The sequence below is a fragment of the Lissotriton vulgaris genome, chromosome 5, assembly GCF_964263255.1.
Source record: "Lissotriton vulgaris chromosome 5, aLisVul1.2, whole genome shotgun sequence".
NCBI lineage: Eukaryota > Metazoa > Chordata > Amphibia > Caudata > Salamandridae > Lissotriton > Lissotriton vulgaris.
In genome coordinates, this window is record NC_141693.1 from 723680215 (window position 1) to 723705843 (window position 25629).

The window sequence follows — 25629 nt, forward strand, 5'->3', positions numbered from 1 at the left end:
CCGGTTCCTTCTAGTGAACCTTCGGGCCTCAGAGTTCTTCTGGGGCCTCCCTTCAGCGCTCTATATGCTGTTTTGACCCGTAAGAGGGTTAACACTGACTCTAGTGCCTACCTCGACTCCTGCGCTATTTATGGCACCAATCCCACTCGCATAGACATCAGGCCATGATATGGAGCTGTAGGAGAGTAGGGTTTGCTATACTATGGTCACCCCAATTTTTGCTTTTTGCTTCACTGGTTTTCGACCTAATGTGGCTTTGGGCCTGCTAATCAGACCCACAGCCTGCTGTACTCGCTCTAAATTCACAGACATGTACTATAGGTACATAACCAATCTGGTACTGGACACCTTATCAGCCCCTGTACAGTGCACTATAGGTGCCCAGGGCATAGGTGCATCCAAGGCCTACCAGGGGCTGCAGCATATCTTTTGCCACCCCTGGCTGGTCCTTAAATTGACACAACTGGCTGATCACTCAGCTGGGGCAAGGTGGTGTAATCACCCCTTGCTTAGATATAGTATACCTATATCTAAACCTATATCTGGACACATAGATACCTATAAGTCACTCCTATGGCAGGCCTTAACAATCCTGGAGGCAGAGTGCTTGGTTTTATGTGAGATGGTGCTCTAGCATGAGCTGAGCCTGTCTGCAGCTGTTGGGACCAACTCCCTTAGCTGTTCCGGGATAATGCCATACCATATACTCTTAAGTGCATTATAATCCATTACGGTTATGTGCTAACTTTGGTTTGGCTTTATCAAAACATGTCGTGTAAGGTGTCATACGATTTGGAATACTACCCCCTCGCCAGTCCTGGCGACGGGGTAGCATTCAACCCTTCTAGAGGGAGTTGACATGTTACTTTACTAAAACGAGGTTAATCCTAACCAGAGCCTCAGCATCACAAAACGGATGCTGCTGCCACCGACACGAGTCTGACCTCCTGCTGCTGACCGAAACTTGGCAGAGGAGGCCTGGACAAAGGGTTTCCTGTCGCAGGGAGGTGCTACACCTCCCCAGACAGGAGATAGTGTATTGGGGCAAGGAGGGCTGAAAGAAACTAGACACTGCCTGGGAGCACAAGGCTTCCCCTTGCATAATCCGGTCAAACCGGTTCTGGGGCTCGCCAGCCCCAGTCCCAGCGCAACCCTGGACAAAGGGAAAGGGGTGTAACCACCCCCTTCCTGGGTCCCACCCATAGGAGGGACCTAGCAGGTAATCCAGCCCACTAGTTTGGAATAAATGTGGAAGCAGTGCCAGCGCACATCGGATTATCCTGACTGAAACTTATGAAACGAAACTCTGGACCCTTCGACATCCTACTCGACGTAGAAGACTGAAGAATCTCCCTTGTGGTCAAGGAGTGACCACCCTGTGCAAACAGGCACCATCCAGCGCCTCACCATTTGCTTTGTTGCAGTTTCCGCCGGAACTCGAGCGACCGAGATCGACAAGACCCAGCTATCCTGCCTTCCAACAGCCCGATCCACAGTCCCAGCGAATCTGAGACTTGTGGAGGCGACCTAAAGCGTGAGGCCGGCCATCTTGGAAAAACCACGAAGTGCTGACCATGCAGCTCCCGAGGCTCCCTCGACGCTGTGCATTGGGGTTTGAGAAGCCCCAGCCCTGAGCAGCTTTTGCACCAAAGCTACCCCTTCCACACTCTCCGAGTGCTGCGTGGGGCCCTTCTGCATTTTGCTGCTCAACGCGTTGGTCCGGTTGCTTGCCTATTGGCTAGCGGCCCCAGTACCGACGAACCTTTGAATTTGCTCTGCCAGTCCGGTTGCTCTGGACTGGCCCTCGCTCCTTTGAAAAGGAGCAACCGCTCTGACCTTCCTGGTCCGAGTAAGAAGCGATCTTCGAATCCTGCGTGGGTTGCGCTTGCCAAGGTTTGTTTGCTCCAATCCGGAAGCCGACACCGCCGACAGCAAGAGCCTTCGTGGGACAGCTCGTGAACCACTCCTGGACATCCCCGGTTCCCCAGAGTCCACGTGGCAGCAGAGACAAGCTTCTCGACAACCACCTGATTGCGCCCGACATTGCCTGGTTCCTTCCTGGTTCCACCCTGGTCACTGCTGAGTGACCCAGACTCTGTACCCTCTGCTTTCAGGTACCCTTCAGCTTCGATCCACCCTTGGATCGCACCAGACACTTCTCTTCTGGCCGCCTGCAGCATCATCATCTACAGGCTCCATAGATCTACACGACGAAAGCCGACACAACTTTGCACCTGTGCACCCGCTTCCCGTGGGTGAGGTAACTCTTGAACGCCGGTGCTCCTGTAATGGTATACACCTCTAGTGTCGAAGTCTAAAGTTTTGTCCTTCTAGGTCAGTCGGAAGACTCTTAAAACAGTAACTCGATAACTTTTACGCACCATTGACTTTGCATTGGTGCATGTGTGTGCTTTCAGCGCTGCACCCGAATCCAGCGGGTTTTTCCCGACTTCAGCATTGCTAGTCCCGATTGCTCCCAGCGATTCCCCAGGCCCTAGGCATGACCACTGTTCGATTAGTGATACTTATACCACTTTTTTTATATATGGTTTGAATGGCCCCTGGGCCTCATCCATAATTGTGCAACTTTTATATGTTTAACTGTGCTTTTGTTTAAACGCTTGCGCTTCTAGACTCATAAAGAGTATAGAGGATTATTCTAGTAATAAATACATATATTTTTATAATATATAACTTGTGTGGTGTCCTTTCATTTGATATTACAGGATTGTGATTGATAAAACAGCTTGCTTAACACGACCTCTTGAGTTAAGCTTTTAAGGCTGCTTAGTCCATGCTACCCTTAGGATAGCTTGTCTATAAGGTTGACTTACAACCATCACCATAAGTGATTGTTTGGACTGATACAAGGTGAACCCAGAATTGGAGGCATCATATATCAGGCCAACTTCTCACAGGAGCCTATTGCGTTATCAGACTTTGAACTGAATCTACCATGACCTCGACAGATTTCCAGCACTGACTGGAAGGCAACCTGTTGGCAACCCTTCTGAGTAGGAGTCCTTGTTTTTACCATGTGCTAGGGGCCAAACTTCACATAATCCATTTGGCACGGATTTTGGCAATTACCATGATGAAAGGGATCGTTACATCCCAATATGATGGGGACAACTGCTATCAAGAGCTTCAGGATGCCTGTGGTCCTGACACTTCCCCTGATATTGGCTTTTGTCATCCCTGGGTCTTGCAACAGATGAAAGCACCTCTTTGGTTATAGTGAAGCATGGGATCACTAAAATGCTAGATCTGCAAATTCCAACCATGGAACTGAAAAAAAATGTATTGACAAGTTATACAACCTGACCATGCCACCACTCAGCCGCTTTTACCATTTAATGAGGCACTTACTGACGACAGCCTTTTGGACACCAGATCTAAGTCCTGTCAGGGCCGCCTGTTAATGTACAGTTTGCCTGTTCCCATTGCCCTGCACCTAGCGATCCTGCCTTCCAAAACAAAATTCAACCCCGTAAAAACTGGTGGTACAGGTGTCAACCAGCAGGGTCAACACAAATTCTTTACTTACCACTCTTTCTGATTGCGAGTCTAAAAGGATAAAGACTTTTGGTAAGAGAATTCCCTCATCTACGACCCTTGTCCCTTGCTCTGAGATCTGTACATGCTACGTGTCTCCTTTGCCGTCACTTTCATGCCCTTTGGAATACAGTGCCTCAAGTCTTACAGGCTGCTTCCGCACGACGTTTAGATGTCCATTACTCGGGTGATTCAGGGCGGCCGCGATGCAGCCAAAGTCGTGTTGCGCTCCAAACTGGACGTGACTAATTGGGCCACGGGTACCAGTGTATCCCTCCAGCACATGACTGAATGAGGTCTACATGCTTCGCTGGGGATGTCCGAAATCTTTAATGGATTTGTGCTTTGATGATTCTCACTTTTTTATGGCAAAGCAGACTCTGTCTTAGATAATTTTAAGGATAGCTGAGCCACCGCACGTTCCTTGGGTCTTTCTGCTCCGAGGCAGTTTTACCCCCTCCGTTCCTGCAGTAGAGGTTTTCCCATCCGTCAACGCCAGATTGCTCCTCCAGCACAACAGGCTTTTACAGATTTTTCCCAGTAGAAACTGTGGCTCTAAGACACCAGGACAGCAGGGACAACATGTGGCTCCGTCCCCCGTCCCTCCAGTAACTACAACCGCAAAACTTCTTTATTGTGACTTTGTTGGCAGACAGATACTCTTTTGGAGGCAGAATAAGATATTTCCTCAAAGGTTCGAAGGCCATCATAACAGACAAATGGGTACTACAAATTGTCCCGCAGGTTAATGTTATTCCATTGATTTCTACCCTGCCGCATCTCCCACTGCCTTCAAGGCGGCTGTCTGAGAGCAACTATGTCAGTGCAGAGCTGCTCAACACCACCCAGATGTGCAGAACTGCCTGCTCTGAAAGTTTACAGATCCAGTCTGACACCATGGGGTTATTCACAAGGTGAGGAATCTGTACTAGATAGAGCATCCACCAGAAATGTATGTTCGAGGCATATGGGCTGCAGATGGTACATTATGAATAGATCGCCATCTGGTGTTGGGCTCGGATGATTCCACTTTGTTTTTCTCTTGGAGAGTCTTTTGTAGATTGGTGACTCCTCCTTTGGTTGCTAGTGCGCATGGGCATCGGCTCCATCCTTAAATTGTTTTTTTCCGCCATCGGGTTCGGATGAGGATTGAAGCGCTCCAGATCGACTTCGGAAAGAAGTGATTTTTCGGCGCGTATTCCCTTTCCAATTCGACGGTATTGTTATCGAACGCGATTTCATTTCCATTCCGACGCGTTTCGACTCCAACATCAAAGAAAAACTTTGATCTACGTCGACGAACAGGAGGCCTTTTTCGACGTGGTCAAGCCCGGAGTCCATGGAAAGGACTCCATTTAAGAAATGTCCAACGTGTGGTGCAAAGTTACCACACAAGGACCTACACGAGGTGTGCAACCTCTGCCTATCGCCTGAACACGAATCCAGGGACTGCGAGGCCTGCGCAGTATTCTCCTCCAAGTCGACGATTAGAAATCGTCGAGCTCGAAGACACGAGGTTTCCAGAATGCAGTCGGAGGCGATCCCGGAGCTGTTCGAGGACCAGCACCTCGATGAAGAAGAGGATCATGAAGAACAGTCGGGGTCGGAAGGGGGCGAGTCGGATGTCGAGGAACTAGACGTGCAACAAACCGTGAGTGACGACGTCCCCTTACCAAAAAAACGACCCCGTGGGGTAACGACCCCGCCTTCGAGCCCAGTCAAACCGCAGAAAAAAGTTTCCGACGCCCCGCCTTCGGGCCCGGCAACGAAACTGAAACCGAAACTCGGTCTCCCACCATGTCGGATCCGAGAAACGGTCGACATCCACTTCGACACCGAAGCTTCATGCAAGAGAAAGCTCGGCATCGAAGCATTCCATGTCGAAACCGAAACATGCTTCAACGTCGAAGACTCACTCGACACCGAAAAAATCGGAATCGAACAAATCCTCGGTGCCGAAAACACCGAACATTGACGATCGAAAGCAAAGGCACCTTTCGGAACCAAAAGCTTCGGTACCGATACAGGAGCAGCAAACAGATCCGAAACAAAAGATTTTGTTTATCGATCCACAAACTGGCAAAGTAGTGACGAAGAAGAGGAAGAATGAACAGTTTGAAGACAAACCTCTTCCTTCTAAGAAGAGAACAATGGGGACAAATACAACTCCTCCTACTTCTCCTCGACCCAAAGTCACACCCTCTTCTCCTATTCCTCACACTATGCCAAATATTCCTCCACCTTCTACACCAAGACCATCTACACCTCATTCAGATGTAGACAGTGATACAGGGGAGGGAGAACCTCATGGGGACGATGACACTATCCCAGATGAGGATGACCCATGGGAAAATTATGACGCCGGGTCAGATGATGACAACGACCCAGAGTTATATCCCTCAAAGCCTTCACCACCTGATGATAACACAGGGTTTGTACAGCTCATTAATAGGGCAGCAAACTATCACAAGGTAGATCTACATACAGAACCTCAGGTAGAGGATTTTCTATTATAGACATTACCTACTGCACAAAGAACATCAGGTACTCTACCTATGCTGAAGGGTCTTCTCAGTCACGCAGCAGACATATTCAAAGACCCAGCGAGGGCTAGGGTGTTAAACCCAAGAATTGATAAAAAATATAAGGCAGCTCCAAAGGACCCAATATTTATCAAGGGGCAGGTACCTCTGGACTCGCTTGTAGTTTCAAACGCTCGCAAAAGAGCGAACTCATTATCTACGGGAGAAGCCCCTCCACCTGATAAGGAGTCAAAATTAATAGATGCATCAGGCAAGAGAGTAGCATCACAGGCGGCAAATAGCTGGCGTATAGCCAACACACAAGCGCTACTTGCACGTTATGACAGGGCACATTATGATGAGTTAGAAAAACTCATCACACTTCTTCCTAAAGAAAATCGGAAGAGAGCAGATCAGCTAATACAGGAAGGAAAGATAATAACTAACACTTCCATTAAGTGCGCCCTGGATGCGGCAGACACTGCAGCAAGATCCATCAACACCAGTATCATGTTAAGGAGACCTGCATGGCTTAGGGTCTCAGGGTTCAAACAAGAAGTACAAACATCCTTATTGAACCAACCCTTTGATCACAACACACTTTTCGGCTCAAGCACAGACGAGACCTTAGAAAAGATGAAAAAGGACACAGAAACGGCTAAGTCAATGGGAGCATTACAACAGCCAACACAAAGGGGTTCCTTTCGTAGATCCACCTATAGAGGGGGCTCAAAAAGTACAGGAACAAGTCAGCAATCCACCTCTTTTACGCCAACGTCACCCAGAGGTAATTCAAGAGGCAGTTACAGAGGTAACAACAAGGGTAGAGGTCGCGGAAATAATAACAACCGCAACTCCCCAACACCAAAACAGTGACTTAATACAGCTTCCCCCAGACCACATAACACCGGTCGGGGGACGTCTAGCACAGTTCCTACCTGTCTGGGAAAACATCACATCAGACAAGTGGGTGAGACAAATTATCCAACATGGTTATTGCATAGAACTCACAGCTACCCCACCAAACATCCCCCCCCAAACAGCGTCCAATGAGTCAAGACCATCTGACATTGTTAAAAGAAGAAGTACTATCACTGCTACAAAAGCATGCCATAGAGAAGGTTCCAAAATATCAACAAGGGACAGGAGTATACTCTCTATATATTCCTAATCCCCCAAAAAGACGGGTCTCTAAGACCAATCTTGGACCTCAGACCTCTCAATGCATACATAAATTCGGAACATTTCCACATGGTCACGCTCCAACAAGTACTTCCTTTACTGAAGAAAGGGGACTTTCTTTCTACACTGGATCTAAAAGACGCTTACTTTCACATCCCAATTCACAAAGCCCACAGGAAATACCTAAGGTTTATAGTGGAAGGACAACATTATCAATTCAAAGTCCTTCCGTTCGGGGTCACAACGGCACCAAGAGTGTTCACAAAATGCCTAGCTGTGGTGGCAGCACACCTAAGAAGACAACAAATACATGTCTTCCCTTACTTGGACGATTGGCTAATAAAGGCCAAGTCACAAGAAGAATGCCTTCACAACACACAGAAGACCATTCAATTGCTGCACCACCTAGGGTTTACGGTGAACTACAAAAAATCACACCTACAACCAAACAAGATTCAACAATACCTGGGGGCTACTATAGACACAGAAAGAGCCAAAGCATACCCCAATCTAATCAGGATACAGACAATGGTCAAGTTGATACAAAAATTTCAACCAAAAATTTCAACCACAACACTCACTACCAGCACGAGTGTTTATGCAACTGTTAGGCATGATGTCCTCCTGCATACTGCCAGACTACAAATGCGTCCACTACAGGAGTGTCTAGCGACACAGTGGAATCAGGCTCAAGGTCAGATTACAGATCTGGTGTTGGTGGACGACCGTACGCATCGCTCTGTGAAGTGGTGGAACACAACAAACATTTCCAAAGGACGGTCGTTCCTAGAACCGATTCCACAAGTGATACTGACAGCGGACGCATCGCTCTTCGGATGGGGAGCGCACGTGGACAAATACACAGTGCAGGGGAAATGGAGTGTGCAGCAAAAGAAACTGCACATCAACTACTTAGAACTACTAGCAGTATTTCTAGCACTAAAAGCTTTCCAAATGCAAATAACCAACAAGGCAGTCCTGATCAGAACAGACAACATGACTGCAATGTATTATATTCAAAAACAGGGGGGGGGACACTCTCTCCAACTATCCAGACTAGCACAGGACATTTGGAGATGGGCCATTCCTCAAAAGATCTATCTGTTAGCAGAACACCTACCAGGAGTTCAAAATCAGATAGCAGAGATCCTAAGCAGAGAGTCAGAACAAGTACACGAATGGGAGCTGCACGACCAAATACTGCAGCCATTCTTCCAAAGATGGGGGCAACCAGAGATAGATCTGTTTGCCAATCATCAGAACGCAAAATGCCAAAACTTCGCATCCAGGTACCCACACCACCAGTCCCAGGGAAATGCACTATGGATAAATTGGTCCAACAAATTTGCTTACGCTTTTCCCCCTCTCCCACTAATTCCGTTAGTGGTTCGGAAACTGCAACAGCACTCAATGACAATGATACTAGTAGCACCCATGTGGGCAAGACAGCCGTGGTACACCACGCTACTACAACTCTCACAGGTGCCACATCATAAGCTAAGATTATTACCCATGCACCTTACACAGAACCATGGAGAAATAATGCACCCAGATCCCAAACAATTGAACCTCGCGATCTGGCTCCTGAGGTCATAGAGTTTGGATATTTAGATTTACCTCCAGAATGTATGGAAATCATTAAACAAGCAAGACGTCCTACCACCAGAGCATGCTATGCAGCAAAATGGAAAAGGTTTGCTGTACACTGTAACAGTAATCACATCAACCCTCTGGACGCATCCACTAAACAGATTATTTGCTATTTACTACACTTGCAGCAATGTAACTTAGCACATACCTCTATCAGACTTCATCTCGCATCTATAGCGGCGTACCTACAAAACAGGCAACATCTTTCCCTGTTTAAAGTACCAGCAATTAAAGCTTTCATGGAAGGACTCAAAAGAGTCATTCCACCAAGACTGCCACCTTCCCCAGTCTGGAATCTCAACATAGTACTTACCAGACTAATGGGACCACCCTTTGAACCTATGCACAGGTGTGAAATACAATTCCTCACATGGAAGGTGGCCTTCCCCATAGCTATCACTTCACTCAGAAGAGTAAGTGAGTTACAAGCGTTTACAATTCAAGAACCATTCATGCAGTTACAACAAAACAAGGTGGTTCTTAGAACAAACCCAAAATTCTTACCTAAAGTAATTTCAGCATTCCACATCAATCAGTCCGTGGAACTACCGGTCTTCTTTCCAAAACCACAGACGGTAGCGGAAAGGGCCCTACATACATTAGATGTCAGAAGGGCATTATTGTATTATATAGAAAGAACACAAACTTTCAGAAAGACAAAACAGCTATTTGTAGTGTTTTCTCCTACGCATAAGGGCAATCCCATCTCAAAAGCAGGCATTGCCAGATGGATTGTAAAATGTATACAAATATGCTACTTAAAAGCAAAGAGGACATTAACTGTTCCTCCTAGAGCTCACTCTACACGTAAGCTAGGAGCATCTATGGAATTCTTGAGAAACATTCCACTAGATGACATATGCAAAGCAGCTACCTGGGTTACACCGCATACCTTCACAAAGCACTATTGTGTAGATGTGCACACAACACAACAAGCTAGAGTGGGACAAGCTGTATTAAAAACTTTATTTCAGACTGTTGTAACAGACACGGGCAACCACCCAGGGAGAGAACTGCTGTATAGTCTATTCATAATGTACCATCTGCAGCCCATATGCCTCGAACGGAATATGCTACTTACCAGTATGCATCTGTTCTTGGCATATGAGGTTCCGTGACAATTGTAAGTGGTGTTTTCGACTCGCACGAATATGGTCGAGTCTGGTATCTACGAACCGCAAATGACGAGTTTAGCAAGTGTGCGCAGTTTCGCTGTGCTAACTTAAACCGTTTGTTTGCTACGTGGGTTTTTCATCTGTACCCACGGGTTCCATCTTAGATACAGCATCCATTTTGTCTCTTGCCCTCAAGTAGCCAGCGAACGGACGTTGTCCGCTTCGCGACCTGGGACTCCCAAGATATTTGCGGAAGACACATGTCCTTTGTAAGTGTCTTTATGATGAGGGGGATGATACTGTAAGGCAGATGGCCCCGCTCGAGGCTCATCTCGCCGTGCCGGTTATTGTCTCAGCCGTGCATCTCATTAGGCACGTCCCTTTGATGCCTGTAGCTCGTGTTTCCCGATACCTCCCCTTTTACACCCTTTCCAATCTCCCCACTGTTTTTCATCTTCCTCTACACCTGCCCCTGTTCCTATTTCGATCTGTTTTACTGCTGAATGGAATGTACTAATGGTGGGAAGATGGGTTTTTACAGTTGGGAACTGCCAAATGTTTCCGCACTTATGTTCCGGACCTGATGAGTATCAAAGTGACCAAAGCGACCCCTCTCGGGGATAATTGTGGGAACCGGGTTGTAAACCTTTGTCTGCTATGTAAACTTATGGGAAAATCGTGTATAAAAGGAGCGATCCACAGAACCAAATTGAAGCAGTCTTCCTGAACTACACTCGTTGTACTTCCGTGATCTCTGTGTTTCCCTGCAGTAAATAAACCTTGAATCTTTGACGCCGAAGGAAGTGCCCCGTGTCTCTGTCATTCGTACGCCGGAGCAGGTTACCCACGAAGGTTTCAGGTGTTGTCCCCTGGCACCGCTGGGTCTTAAAGAACCCAGTCCTTCAGTTGGCGCCCAACGTGGGGCTGCATCAGTGGTACCGGTCCAAGCCCGACGATCGTGAGGAACTTCGTGTGAAATCTCCGAGGGAAGGTGCACTCCGCTTCGTCGATCCTGTTGTCGAAACAAGTGGCCCGAAGACTTTTCCCGCGAAGATTCCCGCCTCCTGACGGCTGCGACGGACTGCTGCCCTGACTGTAGACCTGTTTTGGCGCCTGGCGTAGACCTTGGTAGAGCGAGACGATTGACGGGCCTTCCTGGTGACGCCATTGATCTTTGAGTTAAGTATTTGTGGGTCGCTCCCAGAGTTCTTGGTTGTGGTTGCTTAGTGGTTGCATGGTTCCATTGCATTTGTAGTTCTTGGTACTTTGTTGTGTTGTTTGACGACTGCAGCCGCCAAAAACCGAGGGTTTTTGCTCTTTGCTGGGACTTGGTAAATCCCGTAACCCTTGAAGTTTGTGAAACTCGGCTAGTGTGCAATATGCCTAGTCGCAGTACTTTGTTTAGTTGTTTCAGACGTTGTGGTGCGGATTCCCGACTGGAGGACTCGTGTCCGATACCTCCGGTTGGAACTCCGACTTATGAACTGTACAGTAAACATGGGCTAGGCCCGATTACTTTTAATGATTATTGGATTCGCTATACCAAGAAGGACGGTGTCCTTAGTTGGCCACCTCATGGTAGCTTTGAGACCCCGATCTTAGATAACCTAGAGGCTAAATTGTTTGAGAAAAAGTCAAGGCCGGCCATGTTTGATGCCTTTCGGTTGTGGCGTAAAGAAGCCCGACAGAAAGAGATCAGACAGACTAAACGAAATCAGAGAGATGGTGTTGCTACCATTGTAAAGAAAGCAGAGCAATTTCAGCGTGATAAGGAGGTTAAGGAAAAGGAAGTGTTTGATAGATTACAGCGTATGACTATAGATAAATGCTATCCTGCTTTGCCTACTGAGTCGGAAAAGAAGGAAGACGCAGTTGAGGATCCCTTAATGTCTTATCTTATGAAGTCCCCACCTCCGTACGTGCAGGGTACCACAGTTCCTGTGGCTCCCCCTGTGCCTGTTCCTGTACCTGCTCCTCAACCTGCATCCGTTCTTCCGATTGTTCCCGCTCCCTTGCCTATTGCTATCCCTACTGCTCCTCCGCTTCCACATACTCCTGCTCCCGCTACTGCTCCTGCTCTGTTAACTCCTGCTGTTGCTTCTGTCTCTACTCCTTCACTTGTTAGTCCTGTGTCCTATGCTTCTCCCTCTACTCGTAGCCGTACTTCTCCTCTTGCGACTAGTTTCTTTCACTCTCTCGGACCTGTTCTTGGGTCCGCTGGTTCAGATGGTCCTCAGAGACGTAGTCAGCTTCCAGGTAACAGGGAACGCGCTTCGCTATATAATATGGCGATGGGTTGGATGACGCACCCCCTTAGAAATCCACCACGTATTGTACTCGATACGTTTTGTCAATTCAATATACCAACACAAAGATTAGTGTTCGAAGAAATGTGTAAGGTTCTTCGTGATCAGATATCGGCCGACGCACCTGACGAGGTGCTGACCGCTTTGTCTGATTTGCAGCTTCAATTCTCGAATGGACTGATAGTGGATACCAACGTTCGACGTGCGGTTGAACGGTTGCTATCTTTTCGTCCCACTCCTATACCTCAAGCCTTGTTTGTTGAGGATGTTGAAAGACAGCCAGATGAGTCTGGTCAATTTCCTATGCGGGAAGTTCCACCAGTGTGGATGCCAGGCGATCCCAATTTATTTATTTATTTATTTATTTTATTTTACAGATTTGTAGAGCGCATGGCTGCCCATAGGCGTCCCAGCGCTAACAGACGAGAACCAAGTGAGAGATGTTTTTTATGGGAACAGCCATGTTTTGAGTGCTCTACGGAATATGAGGAGGTTAGGTTGGGCTCTAAGGTTAGGGGGGAGCGAGTTCCAGAGTTTGGCAGTGTTGAGGGAGAACAGTCGGCCGCCTGAGCGGGCCTTTCTGATCCTGGGGATTGAGGCTAGATTACAGTTGGAGGAGCGGAGAGTTCTAGGGGTGGTATGGGGTGAAATAAGATTTTGAAGTATGGGAGGGGCCTTTCCGTGCATAATCTTGTGGGTTGTACAGAGAGCCTTGAATTGAATTCTCTCTTGGATGGGGAGCCAATGGAGGGCCTGCAAAGATGGTTTGGCAGAGCAGCGGCGATGGGTACCTGTGAGAATGCGGGCTGCCGCATTCTGGGCCGTTTGGAGTTTAGCTAGAACTTTTTTGGGGGCCCCTAGGTATAGGGCATTGCCATAGTCCAAACGGGAGAGTACAAGGCCGTGGATAAGAAGTTTGCTAATCCCATTATTCTACCATACTTCCAGAGAGTGTGGATACATCTCCCATGGAAACGATCAGAAGTTTTACAGGTGAAGCAATCTTTGCCTGACCCTCGCAAAAATCCTGCAGGGTATTATAAAGAATTATCGCAGCTCGTAGACGCTACGATAATGAATCTTGCCGATATCGACATGCTGTTCGGCAATGTTGTACCTCAACCGGTATGGGCTAAGATTCGTCAGGAGAATCATCCAAACGAATTAGGTGGTGATTGGGCTGCCATTGTAGCGGCGGATGGTTTGCAAACTGGTGGTGCTAAACCCGAGCAGTTGATTGCTGCTCTTCCTCAAAGAATAATAACGCTCATGAAAACTCTTATGCCAGCTATGAGGGTGAATTGGGACAAATTGTCAGCTTGTAGACAGAAGAAGGACGAGAGTGTCTCCGACTTCTTTACGAGATTTGAGGAGGCATTCATCGATCACAGTGGTCAGGATATGAGCACTGAGGGTGGTCAGCGGTTGTTCGTGGACAAATTTGTTTCTAATTTGTTGCCTGATTTGAGCAATAAATTAAAAAATTCAGAGAGTGCGTGGGCCGTTTCTACCTCAGCTCAGATATTGGCCACAGCACAATATTATGAGAATAGAGAGAAAGAAGAGAACGACCGTGCTGATAAAAAGACGAAAGAACTCAAAACTAAAGTGTTGTTACAGCAGGCCTATCCTCAGCGTTCGAATCAGAATGCTTCGCAACAAAATAGATCGCAGCCGCAATCGAACCGATCACAAACTCGTAATGACTCCTCTTCCCAAAGATCTTCATTGGGGTACAATCAATGTGCCTATTGTAGACAGGAGGGTCATATCAAATTCAATTGTCCTGTTCTAAACGACCGTAATAGTGGTAATTCATCTAGAGGAGGTCGTGGTGGTTCACAGCAAACGTCGCGTGGTAGAGGTCGTGGTGCTCAGAATGACCGTTCAGATAACTCATCGAATTCCGATAATTGTTTTGATCAACGTGGATCATCGCAAGGACGATCTGCGCAGTACAATGTAGATGATTATTACGTCGATCAGGAAACTGACGACAGTAATTACTAGGACAGCCATAGACAAGGAGAGGGAGTGGTATCAGTTCCGGTTGATCAGAGAGGGCCTTACGTCGCGGTTGCTACATCGGGCGTCGTCGAGCCTTTTCTGTTGGACACTGGTGCAGCGAAAAGTTCCATAAAGCATTCGAAACTCCCTGGCGCACCTTTGTCTGGCTTAACAAATGTTTCCGTTGGATTCTCTGGCGCCCCCGTTAGCAACCCAGTTTTGCGCCCTCTGCCCCTTACAATTGGGCCTCGTGAGCTAGAAGCTCCGTTGATTTTGACCACGGGCTGTGGTGAAAATCTTTTGGGTCTGGATTTGCTTAAACGTTTATATGCAACTTTGTATTGTTCCCCTGCGGGTGTAAAGCTTACGTTGGGAGAGAGGGTTGTTTCTCCTATGTACTTGTCTCTCGATAAGCTTCCACCGGAATTGAGTTCTCTTCCTGCATCTTTGTGGGCAACAGGTCCCAACGACGTGGGCCTGCTTGACATCTCCCCTTATGTTGTTCAGTTGAAATCTAATGTGCGGTTGCCACGTATTCCCCAGTATCGTATTTCTCTTGATGGTGAACGAGCATTGTTAGCGATCATCTATGATTTGTTCGAGAAAGACGTTATTGAGGAAACACGGGGAAACGTGTGCAACAGCCCTGTACTGCCCATTCTAAAACGTACTGATCCTTCGAAACCACCTGTTTATCGTTTTGTTATCGATTTACGGGAGGTGAATAAAATTGTGATTCCTCAGTTCCCCGTTGTGCCTGACATCACGGCACTACTGACTCTGATTCCAGCTTCTGCATCTTGGTTTTCGGTGATTGATTTGAAGAATGCGTTCTTCAGCATTCCCATTGCAGAAGAGAGCAGAGACCTTTTAGGTTTCTCTCTTGGTGGACGCAGCTTCCGTTTCAAACGCGCTGCTCAGGGCTACTGTGAAAGCCCATCGATTTACAGTCAAGCCTTGAAGGGTCAACTGGATGCGTTTAGGTTGCCGGCTGGTGCGGACTTAATCCAATATGTCGACGACTTATTGGTAGCTGCAGATACTCAGGACATTTGCAAAATTGCTACGGTATCGCTGCTGCAACATCTCTGCGAGTTAAATCACAAGGTGTCACCTTCTAAACTCCAATATTGTTGTCAAGAAGTAACCTATCTAGGTCACTTATTGTCAAAGGAGGGAAGGCGGTTGACCCCAGAGAGAATTGCAGCAATTGCGCGAATGGCTGTGCCAACAACCCAAAGAGATGTGCGTGCCTTTCTAGGTATCACGTCGTACTGCAGACAATGGATTCCAAATTTTTCATTGCTAGCGAAACCATTGGTAGCTCTTACGTGCAAGGATGTTTCAACTCCTTTACCATGGACCGAAGAATGTCAGAAAAGTTTTTCTGAATTACGTGATTCGTTGTGTTCGGCTCCTGTGTTAGGTACCCCTGACTATAGCAAGCCGTTCACATTATATGTTCACGAGAGGGAAGGTTGTGCGTTGAGTGTCTTAACGCAACCTTTTGGTGGTAAGCAACGTCCATGTGCATATTTTTCCTCGACCTTGGACCCGGTAGCTAGGGCATTGCCGAGTTGTTTGAGAGCAACAGCGGCAGCTGCGGTGTCCATCCGACAATCAGCAGGATTGGTCATGGATAATATGCTTACGGTGATGGTTCCGCATGCTGTCGACACTCTTTTAAATCGTACGAAAACTCAGCATTTGACGAGTGCAAGGTTGTCTGGGTACGAATTGACGCTGTTGGCAAGCCACATTCAGATAAAACGTTGCAATGTTCTGAATCCGGCGACTTTGTTACCAATTAGTTCAGAGTCAGATGAAATAACAGAACACAACTGTTATTTGAGAACAGAAGAGGAAACAAAAGGTCGAGTGGATCTTAAAAACACTCCTTTGGAAGACCCAGATGGAACGCTGTATGTGGATGGTTCATGTTTTAAATTGCCGAATGGTGATGTGACTACTGCATATGCCGTTGTAACATTGAATACTGTTGTTGAGACTGCAAGATTAAATCAGAATTCTGCCCAAGCTGCAGAATTGATCGCTCTCACTAGAGCGTGTGTGTTAGCGAAAGGGAAACGTGTGAATGTGTTTACCGACAGCCAATATGCTTTTGGCGTCGCACATAGTTTTGGACGATTGTGGAGAGAGAGAGGTTTTCTGACATCGCATGGTACGAAGATTCAGCATGGCCAGCTTGTGAATGATCTTTTGGATGCACTTACGTTGCCTAAGCAAGTAGCGATTGTTAAATGTAGTGCGCATCGTAAGGTGACGGACAATGTTGGTCGTGGTAATGCGTTTGCGGATGAGACTGCTAAGGAGACTGCCCGGAACCTTAGTACTCGAATGTATGTGACGAGTTCGGTTAGGTGGCCTACAGAATCGAGTATGTGTGAGGACACTATCGAGAGTGTGAAAGCAATTCAGAATGAGGCCACCGAGACTGAAAAGACGAAGTGGAAAGAAAGTACGGGAAAATTGGATGCGAATGGTTGTTGGATTGACTTATCGGATCAGAAAAGATGGATGTTGCCTGATGCATATGTGCTGGCTGTTGTGACAATGGCACATGGGTTAGCACATATTAGCGCGAAAGGTATTTGTAAGTTGTTGTCTCCTGTGTGGAAGAATGATGGTATCACGAAATGTGCTGAACGCTTGGTTAAGAATTGTATGGTATGTATGTTGTACAATCATGGTAAGGGAACCCCAACTCCTCCTGGTAGTTTTGCTCCCCCTTCATGTCCCTTTGAGGTGATCCAATTAGACTTCATCCATATGGAGCGATGTAATAACCTGAAATACGTTTTAGTTGTGGTTTGCGCATTCTCCCGATGGATCGAGGCCTATCCCCTCAAAGATAACACTGCTTTGTCAACTGCGAAAATCCTACTGAAGGAATACTTTCCTCGGTACGGAATGCCTAGAGTTGTGTGGTCCGATAACGGAAGTGAGTTTGTGGGGAGTGTGATGAAGAGTGTGTGTAAGGGCCTTGGAATTAATCAGAAGTTCCATAGCGCCAATCATCCCCAGTCAGCTGGTTTGGTTGAAGGGTATAACGGCACCCTTAAACTAAAGTTAGCAAAGATTCAGGCTACGACTGGTCTTTCGTGGCCTGACGCTTTACCCTTAGCATTATTGTCAACAAGGGCAACTGTACACTCCCGAGTAGGGCTCAGTCCCTATGAAATAGTGTTCGGTCGTCCTGCAAATGTTTGGGGGGTCCCTAGACCGGGTGTGTTCTGTGATCTTGAGTATCCAATGTTGATCGATTATCTTCATGACTTGACTGCTAAACTGAGGTTAATTCACCAACAGGTTTACGAAGCATTGCCGACGCAGAAGGAGGGTCCAGGCCACCAGCTCCAGCCTGGAGACTGGGTGGTGACGCGCAATTTTTCGCGCAAGAAGAATTTGGAGCCAAGATACACTGGACCCTACCAGGTCCTCCTTGCCACGAGAACTGCTGTTCGTCTAGAGGGGCGGAAAAACTGGGTGCATGCCACCCATACCAAAAAAGTCCCTATTCCGTTGCCGGCAGACTCGTGGGTGAGGAGAGGCATTGCATCAACTGAAACCGAAGGATTGCCGGCGTTTGTACCTTTCAGCGACGCACAACCTGTCGGAGAATCCTCAGTGCAGCAGAAAGACACTGTTAAACATTTATCATCAAAAGACTCAAGACCAGAACATTCAACTGATCAACAGAACGCTGTCTCTTCAACGGATCCTTTGTTCGACGAGCAGACACGTCCTGGGAAAACCCGATACTTTTTGCGATCCAGCACCAAAGACTAATAAAAGATCCTGTTTTGTCCCTTGACAATTGCATTATCCCGTTTTCCACGATCAGTTTGAACACTCGTATCATTGTAATTATTTTTGTATATATATATTGAGTTTCGTTCCTCATATTTTTGCTTCCACAGCTGAGAGACACTTTGCATACACATAATTGTGAATAAAGGCCATAGGGGCGCGCGTGTACTTCCTTCTGGTTAGTAGGTCTTGACACTAGGTTAAAGACCGTCGGTTCCTGGGAACTCCTAGGGATTGACTACTGCTACACAGAACGAAGTGCGTCAAGAAACGTTGCGGACGGTCGTAGGGGATGGCATTTTCGAAGCTGATGGACTTGGAAGGAGCTCAGGCGTAAAGGTTCAAGTTGCAACAACTTAGTTGTACCAAATGTTTTATGTTCCAAATATTTGTATTGCTTTTGACTGTTTCTGCATTATTGGCGGGTGGGGTGTATTACACGATGTCTTACTTCTTACCTTCTGCCATACCTACTCCTAACCCTGACCCTAAACTCACCTCCACTGCTTCTCATTCTTTTCATATCTTACCTGAACACGAGCAGGCTAGACGTGCAGAATTCCGCAATAATTCCTTTATTCAGCTCCTTCATCAGCATCAGTTAGTGGTTAACACTACTAATTGTTGGGTGTGTGGGTTGATGCCACACACTACGGATAAGGGAATTCCATATCTGGTGTTACCGTATAGTTCCCAAGGGTCTGCTCGAGCATTTCAAACAATGTTTCGAAGCGCACTAGGCTTCCACCCCATTCGAGAACCACGCTCCCCCTACTCTGGTCCTAGCTCGTATCAAAAACCTTTGTCTATAGCGATTGAAGACTTAGATAGCGATATCTATGATCCCTCGCTTATTCCAGAAGAAGAGGTACAAGCCTACAGGGTCCTGAGTAGAGGCGAGTATAGTGTGTTCACTGGTGAAAAGCAACTTAAAAGCTCGCCTCCGATATGGGTCGTACCCCACATTGGTAATTTTTGTCTAATAGGTCGTGGCCGAAGATCGAAAGCCCGACTTGGAGAGAGTGCTTGCACTGAAAATTACATTCTGCCGATGGTCTCGTCCCCTGTGTTTCTGGCTGCCAAGGGTACATACTTTATCTGTCATGATCGTGCGTATGCATGGTTGCCCTCTGACTTCATGGGCTCATGTTTTATCGCAAACTTGTTGCCTCCGACGTTCACTGTAGATGCAGATTATCACAAGACTAGAGTTGTGAGAGGCGTAATTAGCGAAGAGGATACTGCCGGTCAAGAGGCAGGAGACTTTTTCAAGGGTTTCCTCCCGTTTTGGGGACCTATGGTTAATAGTAGGAACCTGAGACAGTTGACTCGAGTGGTAGAATCGACAGCTAATATTACTGCCAGTGCCCTTGGTAATATCACCACAGAACTTCAGGCGGATAGACTTATGACGTTACAAAACCGAATGGTTTTAGACGTAATCTTAGCAGATCGTGGTGGGGTATGTAAGGTGATCCATTCGAGCTGCTGTATTTTCATTCCTGATAACGCTCCGACTGTTTATCAAGCCATCTCGAAGTTGCATAAGATCTCCGAATCCATACACGTGGATGTAGGGGATTGGACGCTACTTGGGTGGTTTTGGGGCCTGATGTCGACCTGGGGTTGGAAGATTCTGATGATCATCGGAGTCGTTGTGGCGTTCCTGTTCACGTGTTGCCTTTGTGTGCAGTGCGGTCCTGCCTTATGTGGCCTCTGCGCTACAACGTGTATGAGACAGCCGCCTGTTACTGGAACTCGGTTGGACAGAGCTATGTTGCAGCAACATCTAGATGGTCTGATGAATATCGAGTATGATTCCGACTAGTGCTTGCCTACATGAGGGCAAAAGGAGCGTCTGAGGTTCCGTGACAATTGTAAGTGGTGTTTTCGACTCGCACGAATATGGTCGAGTCTGGTATCTACGAACCGCAAATGACGAGTTTAGCAAGTGTGCGCAGTTTCGCTGTGCTAACTTAAACCGTTCGTTTGCTACGTGGGTTTTTCATCTGTACCCACGGGTTCCATCTTAGATACGGCATCCATTTTGTCTCTTGCCCTCAAGTAGCCAGCGAACGGACGTTGTCCGCTTCGCGACCTGGGACTCCCAAGATATTTGCGGAAGACACATGTCCTTTGTAAGTGTCTTTATGATGAGGGGGATGATACTGTAAGGCAGATGGCCCCGCTCGAGGCTCATCTCGCCGTGCCGGTTATTGTCTCAGCCGTGCATCTCATTAGGCACGTCCCTTTGATGTCTGTAGCTCGTGTTTCCCGATACCTCCCCTTTTACACCCTTTCCAATCTCCCCACTGTTTTTCATCTTCCTCTACACCTGCCCCTGTTCCTATTTCGATCTGTTTTACTGCTGAATGGAATGTACTAATGGTGGGAAGATGGGTTTTTACAGTTGGGAACTGCCAAATGTTTCCGCACTTATGTTCCGGACCTGATGAGTATCAAAGTGACCAAAGCGACCCCTCTCGGGGATAATTGTGGGAACCGGGTTGTAAACCTTTGTCTGCTATGTAAACTTATGGGAAAATCGTGTATAAAAGGAGCGATCCACAGAACCAAATTGAAGCAGTCTTCCTGAACTACACTCGTTGTACTTCCGTGATCTCTGTGTTTCCCTGCAGTAAATAAACCTTGAATCTTTGACGCCGAAGGAAGTGTCCCGTGTCTCTGTCATTCGTACGCCGGAGCAGGTTACCCACGAAGGTTTCAGGTGTTGTCCCCTGGCACCGCTGGGTCTTAAAGAACCCAGTCCTTCACATAGAGGGCTGCAGAGTGGTACATGGCCTCCCAGCCTCCCCGGAAACCTGTGTCTGTTCCAACAATATCTTATTTAGATACACTTACATGGGCATTTCTATCTGTATACTATCATACTACTCCATCTAACCCTACTATGGCAAAACAATCTAAGGATGGAGCCGATGCCCATGCGCACTAGCAACCAAAGGAGGAGTCACCAATCTACAAAAGACCCTCCAAGTGCAATCATCCGAGCCCAACACCAGATGGCGATCTATTCATAATGTACCACTCTGCAGCCCTCTATGCCAAGAACAGATGCATACTGGTAAGTAGCATATTCCTTACCTAAGGTAAGCAACGTGTTCATCATCTGGTGCAATGAAACTCTCTTTAGAATACCTGCTTTGGTTGCCCATACTTTTAGTCCGTGTATCTTTTGAAAGTATTCAATATAAGATACAAATTGTTAACAGTAAAATTATGTGTTTGAAGTGTTTGTAGAATTTGAACTTGTTTTCCCGTTCGGCTATCTCAAAAATGTAATTAAAATAAGAGAGAGCATGGTGGTGAGCACTGGCAGAATATTCTTTTTGTGATCGAGGTTTCATTTATAATTGTTTTAATCTTTCATTTGTTTTTGTTTTTTTGATTGATGCAGAACAAAAACACCTGGAAATTCTTGGGCGAAGGAAAGCTGAAATCGCTCGATGTTGGATTAAGTACTGTTTGAATCTCTTACAGGATGCTATGAAAAAGCTTGAGGTATTTATTATTACTTTTTTTTTATAAGGTAATGACTCATTGGATTAAACCTGTTAAAGCACTTTCATGAAGTTGATTACTATGATTGTACAGTTAAGAAGCATAGTAATTCGTACATGACTTTATGATGGCCAATTTTTCAGTAGACCCTGTTCCTTTTTGATCTCTAGGTGTACAGATTCATAAAGAATGTTCTCCTAAATATTACTGAATTTAAAAAAAATACTATTCTACTTTCCCCAGTTTGAATGTTGAGCACTTATGCATGTTTGACTTGTACGCTTACTGGCTTTATGTATGTATCTGTTTGTCTTTAAACAGCAAATATAGTAATACAGGAACAGGTACATCTCAGTGTTAATTAAAAGCATACGTTCTGGAGGCAGAGCTTACTGAACTCTTAAGATCCCAGCAATCTTTGGAGCACCACAGCAGTTTTGAATTCGAGGCCACGTTGATGGAAGGAGGCTGCTAATCAATGGCAGAGAGAGCATTGTGTCTAAAATTCTGTGTGTGCTTTCCGGGTAATATGATAAGGTTGAAAGTCTTGCCCTTAACCAAGCTGGCGTGCAGTGGGGAGGGCCAAGATGGCAACGCAGTTCACATGTGACCTGAACTTCTGGGGTTTGGAACTGGAATCAAAGTCTTAGAATGCAATTGGGATAGGGAACAATCAGAACACTGCATTCTAAACCAAGGGTGTTCAGACTCCGCAAGCTTAACCGCGCTTCCCTTAACCAAGCATATGCCTTAACCACGCTTGTGCGTGGTTAAGGCAAGGTGCAGTGTAGCTTCAGGCTGCATTGTGGGGCTGGTTCGGGGTACTTTTGCGGGCTGGGGGGGTCAGATTTGTTTGGTGGGCTGGGTCGGGTTGTTTTGTGGGCTGGTGGAGTGTCGAGGTTGCTTGGTGGGCTTCGGGGTGGGTGAGGGTTGTTTTGTGCGCTGTAGGGTAGGTTGGCGTTGTTTTGTGGTTCCATCATACAACCCATCTGGAGCTGTGCTTTTGTTTACAGCTGGAGAACAAGATGCCAGGGGAGCTCTGGACAGTCTCTGTATAGCACCAAGGCATTGTAGGAAGGTGGATATCTGACTATGGTTACCCCCAAACTTTTTTGCCTGGTGTTTAGTTGGTTTTTGACATAGTTGGCCTGGGATCCTACTGTTCAGGGCCCCAGGCTAATTGCTCTCTCCTTAAAATGGACTCCATGTACCTTAGGTGCATACACAATTGGAACTGGTTCACCTTATAGGCCCCTGTAACAGTGTACTCCAGGTACCCAGGGCATAGGTGTATCCAAGGCCTACCAGGGGCTGCAGCATGTATTGTGCCACCCCTGGCCTGGCCTCCATATTTGACACAACTGGCTGATCACTCAGCTGGGGTAAGTTGGTGTAATCACCTCTTACTTAGATATAGTATCCCTATATCTAACCCTAACTGAACACATGTTAACCTATAAGCCACTCCCATGGAAGGCCTCCGCAATCCTGGGGGCAGGTTTCATGTGAGATGACGCTCTGGCACGAGCTGAGCCCGTCTGCAGCTGTAGGGAACAACTCCCTTAGCTGTTCCGGGATATTGCCATATCATATACTCTTAAGTGAATTATAATCCTCGCGGTTATATGCTAACTTTGGTTTGGCTTTATCAAAACATGTCGAGTAAGGTGTCATACGATTTGGAATACTATCCCCTCGACAGTCCTGTCGACGGGGATAGCATTCCACCCTTCTAGAGGGACACGACATGTACATAACCTGAACCCCGGTTAAAGTTAAACTCGAGCCTCAGCATCACAAAATGGATGCTGCCACCACAGACACAAGTCTGACCTCCTGCTGCTGGGAGTCCTTCCAGCGAGGGAGGCTTGGACAAAGGGTTTCCTGCCTTGGGAGGTGCGAGCACCACCCCAGACAGGATTTTGTGTATTGGGTAGGACAGGGCTGAATAGATTGAGACATGCCTGGGGCACATAAGGTGTCCCCGTGCATAAGCCAGTCCAAACCGGTGCTGGGGCTTTCCAGCCCCAGTCCTGGTGCGGAGCTGGACAAAGGAAAGGGGGTGTAACCGCCCCCCTTCCTGGTCCCACCCAGAGGAGGGACCTAGCAGGTGATCCACCCATCAGATTGGGAATAAGAGTGGGAGCAGTGCCATAGCACCTCAGATCATCCTGAAATCAACTTGAAACAAAGAAGAAGACTGGACTTCGACATTCTGCTGCACAGAAGACTGAAGAGTATCTCCCTTGTGGCCTAGGAGTGGCCACCCTGTGAACACAGGCACCATCCAGCAACTCGACGTCTGCTTTGCCGCCACCTCCTGCCGGAGCCCGAGCCCAGAGCCCGACGAGACCCAGGCTCCCAGACATCTCAGAGCCCGATCCACAGTCCCTGCAAAGAGGAAATCCGGGGAGGCACCGAGAGACGTGGGACCGGACATCTCAAAAGACCCCCGAGAAGCTGACTGCGCAGCACCCGAGGCACCTTCGACGCTGTGCTTTGGGGTTTGAGAAGCCCCACCACCGAGCAGCATTTGCACCGAAGATCAGCCCCCCAGCATCTCCACGATCTGCGTGGGGCCCTTTTGCATCTTGCCACTCGACGTGCCATTCTGGTCACTTGCCACGTGGCTAGCGGCCATCTTGGTGACGAAATCAACACTGCGGGTCTGGTTGCTTCAGACTTGCCCTCGCTCCTGTAAAAAGGAGCACCCGCTCTGACCTTGCTGGTCCGAGTGATAAGCTTTCTTCACTTCCTGCGTGGCTTGCATTAGCCAAGGCCTGTTTGCTCCAATCAAGTTGCCGACACCGCCATCAGCTAGAGCCTTCGTGGGACAGCTCGTGATCGACTCCTGGACGTCCTCGACCTCTTCGTGTCCACGTGGCTGAGGAGTCAAGCTGCACCTCATCGCCTGTTTGCACCCGACATCGCCTGGTTCCATCCTGGTTCCATGGTAGTCACTGGCTAGTGACTTTGAACATTGTCCCCTCTGCTTTCAGGTCTTCACCACTTCAGATCCACCCTTGGATCCACCGGAACTCTCCTCGACGACCCGCCTGCAGCATCTTCATCTTCAGGCACCATCGACCTGCGTGACGAAACCCGACACTACTTTTCACCTGTGCACCCGCTTCCTGTGGGTGAGGTAACTCAGCAACGCCGGTGTTCCTCCACTCGTATACACCTCTAGTGTCTAGGTCTTAAGTTTTATCCTTATAGGTCACTCGGAAGGTTCCTTAAACACTAACTTTGTAACTTTTACGCACCATTGACATTGCATTGGTGTATGCGTGCACTTTAAGCGCTGCACCCAAGTCCCGCGGGCCTTACCCGACTTCTTCACTGTTAGTCCGGAACAGCTCCAGCGATTCCCAAGGCCCTAGGCCTACTTCCTTTCAGCTAGGTGGTTCTTATACCGCTATTTTAGTATATGGTTTAGGTGGCCCCTAGGGCTCATCCATATTGTGCAACTTTTGTGTATTTAAACTGTGTTTTGTTTTAACGCATTTGCTTCTGTGCTCATAAAGAGTATAGGGGATTTGTAGTAAATACATATATATATATTTTCAATATATATCTGTGTGGTGTCCTTTCATTTGGTATTCAAGGGGATTGTGTATGGTAAAACAGCTTGCTTCACATACCTTTACAGAGTTTAGCCTAAGACTGCTTTGTCCACGCTACTAGGATAGCTGGTCTATAAGGTTGACGTACAACCAATCATCATAAGGGTTGCTTGGCATAGTACAAGGTGATCACTAGAACTAGTGAGCATCATATACCAGGCCAACTTCTCACATTTAAAACAACCGCAAAGGTGCACCACAAAGGACAAAAAATAAGTGCAAATGGTATTTAGCACAAGAAAGAATGATTTCTCAAAAAGATGTTGGTAATCTTCTGGTAATCTTTATTTTCAATTTTCAGTGAAACATACAG

General features: G+C 47.2%; 1 protein-coding gene across 1 annotated transcript in view; it reads left to right on the plus strand.

Moving 5' to 3' along the window:
- KIFBP (kinesin family binding protein) overlaps positions 1-25629 on the plus strand; it is a 606159-nt gene that overhangs the window by 513421 nt on the left and 67109 nt on the right. Inside the window, exon 6 of the mRNA XM_086922159.1 lies at positions 21587-21690. Coding sequence (XP_086778285.1) covers positions 21587-21690 — 104 coding nt within the window. The remainder of the gene's footprint in view (positions 1-21586; positions 21691-25629) is intronic.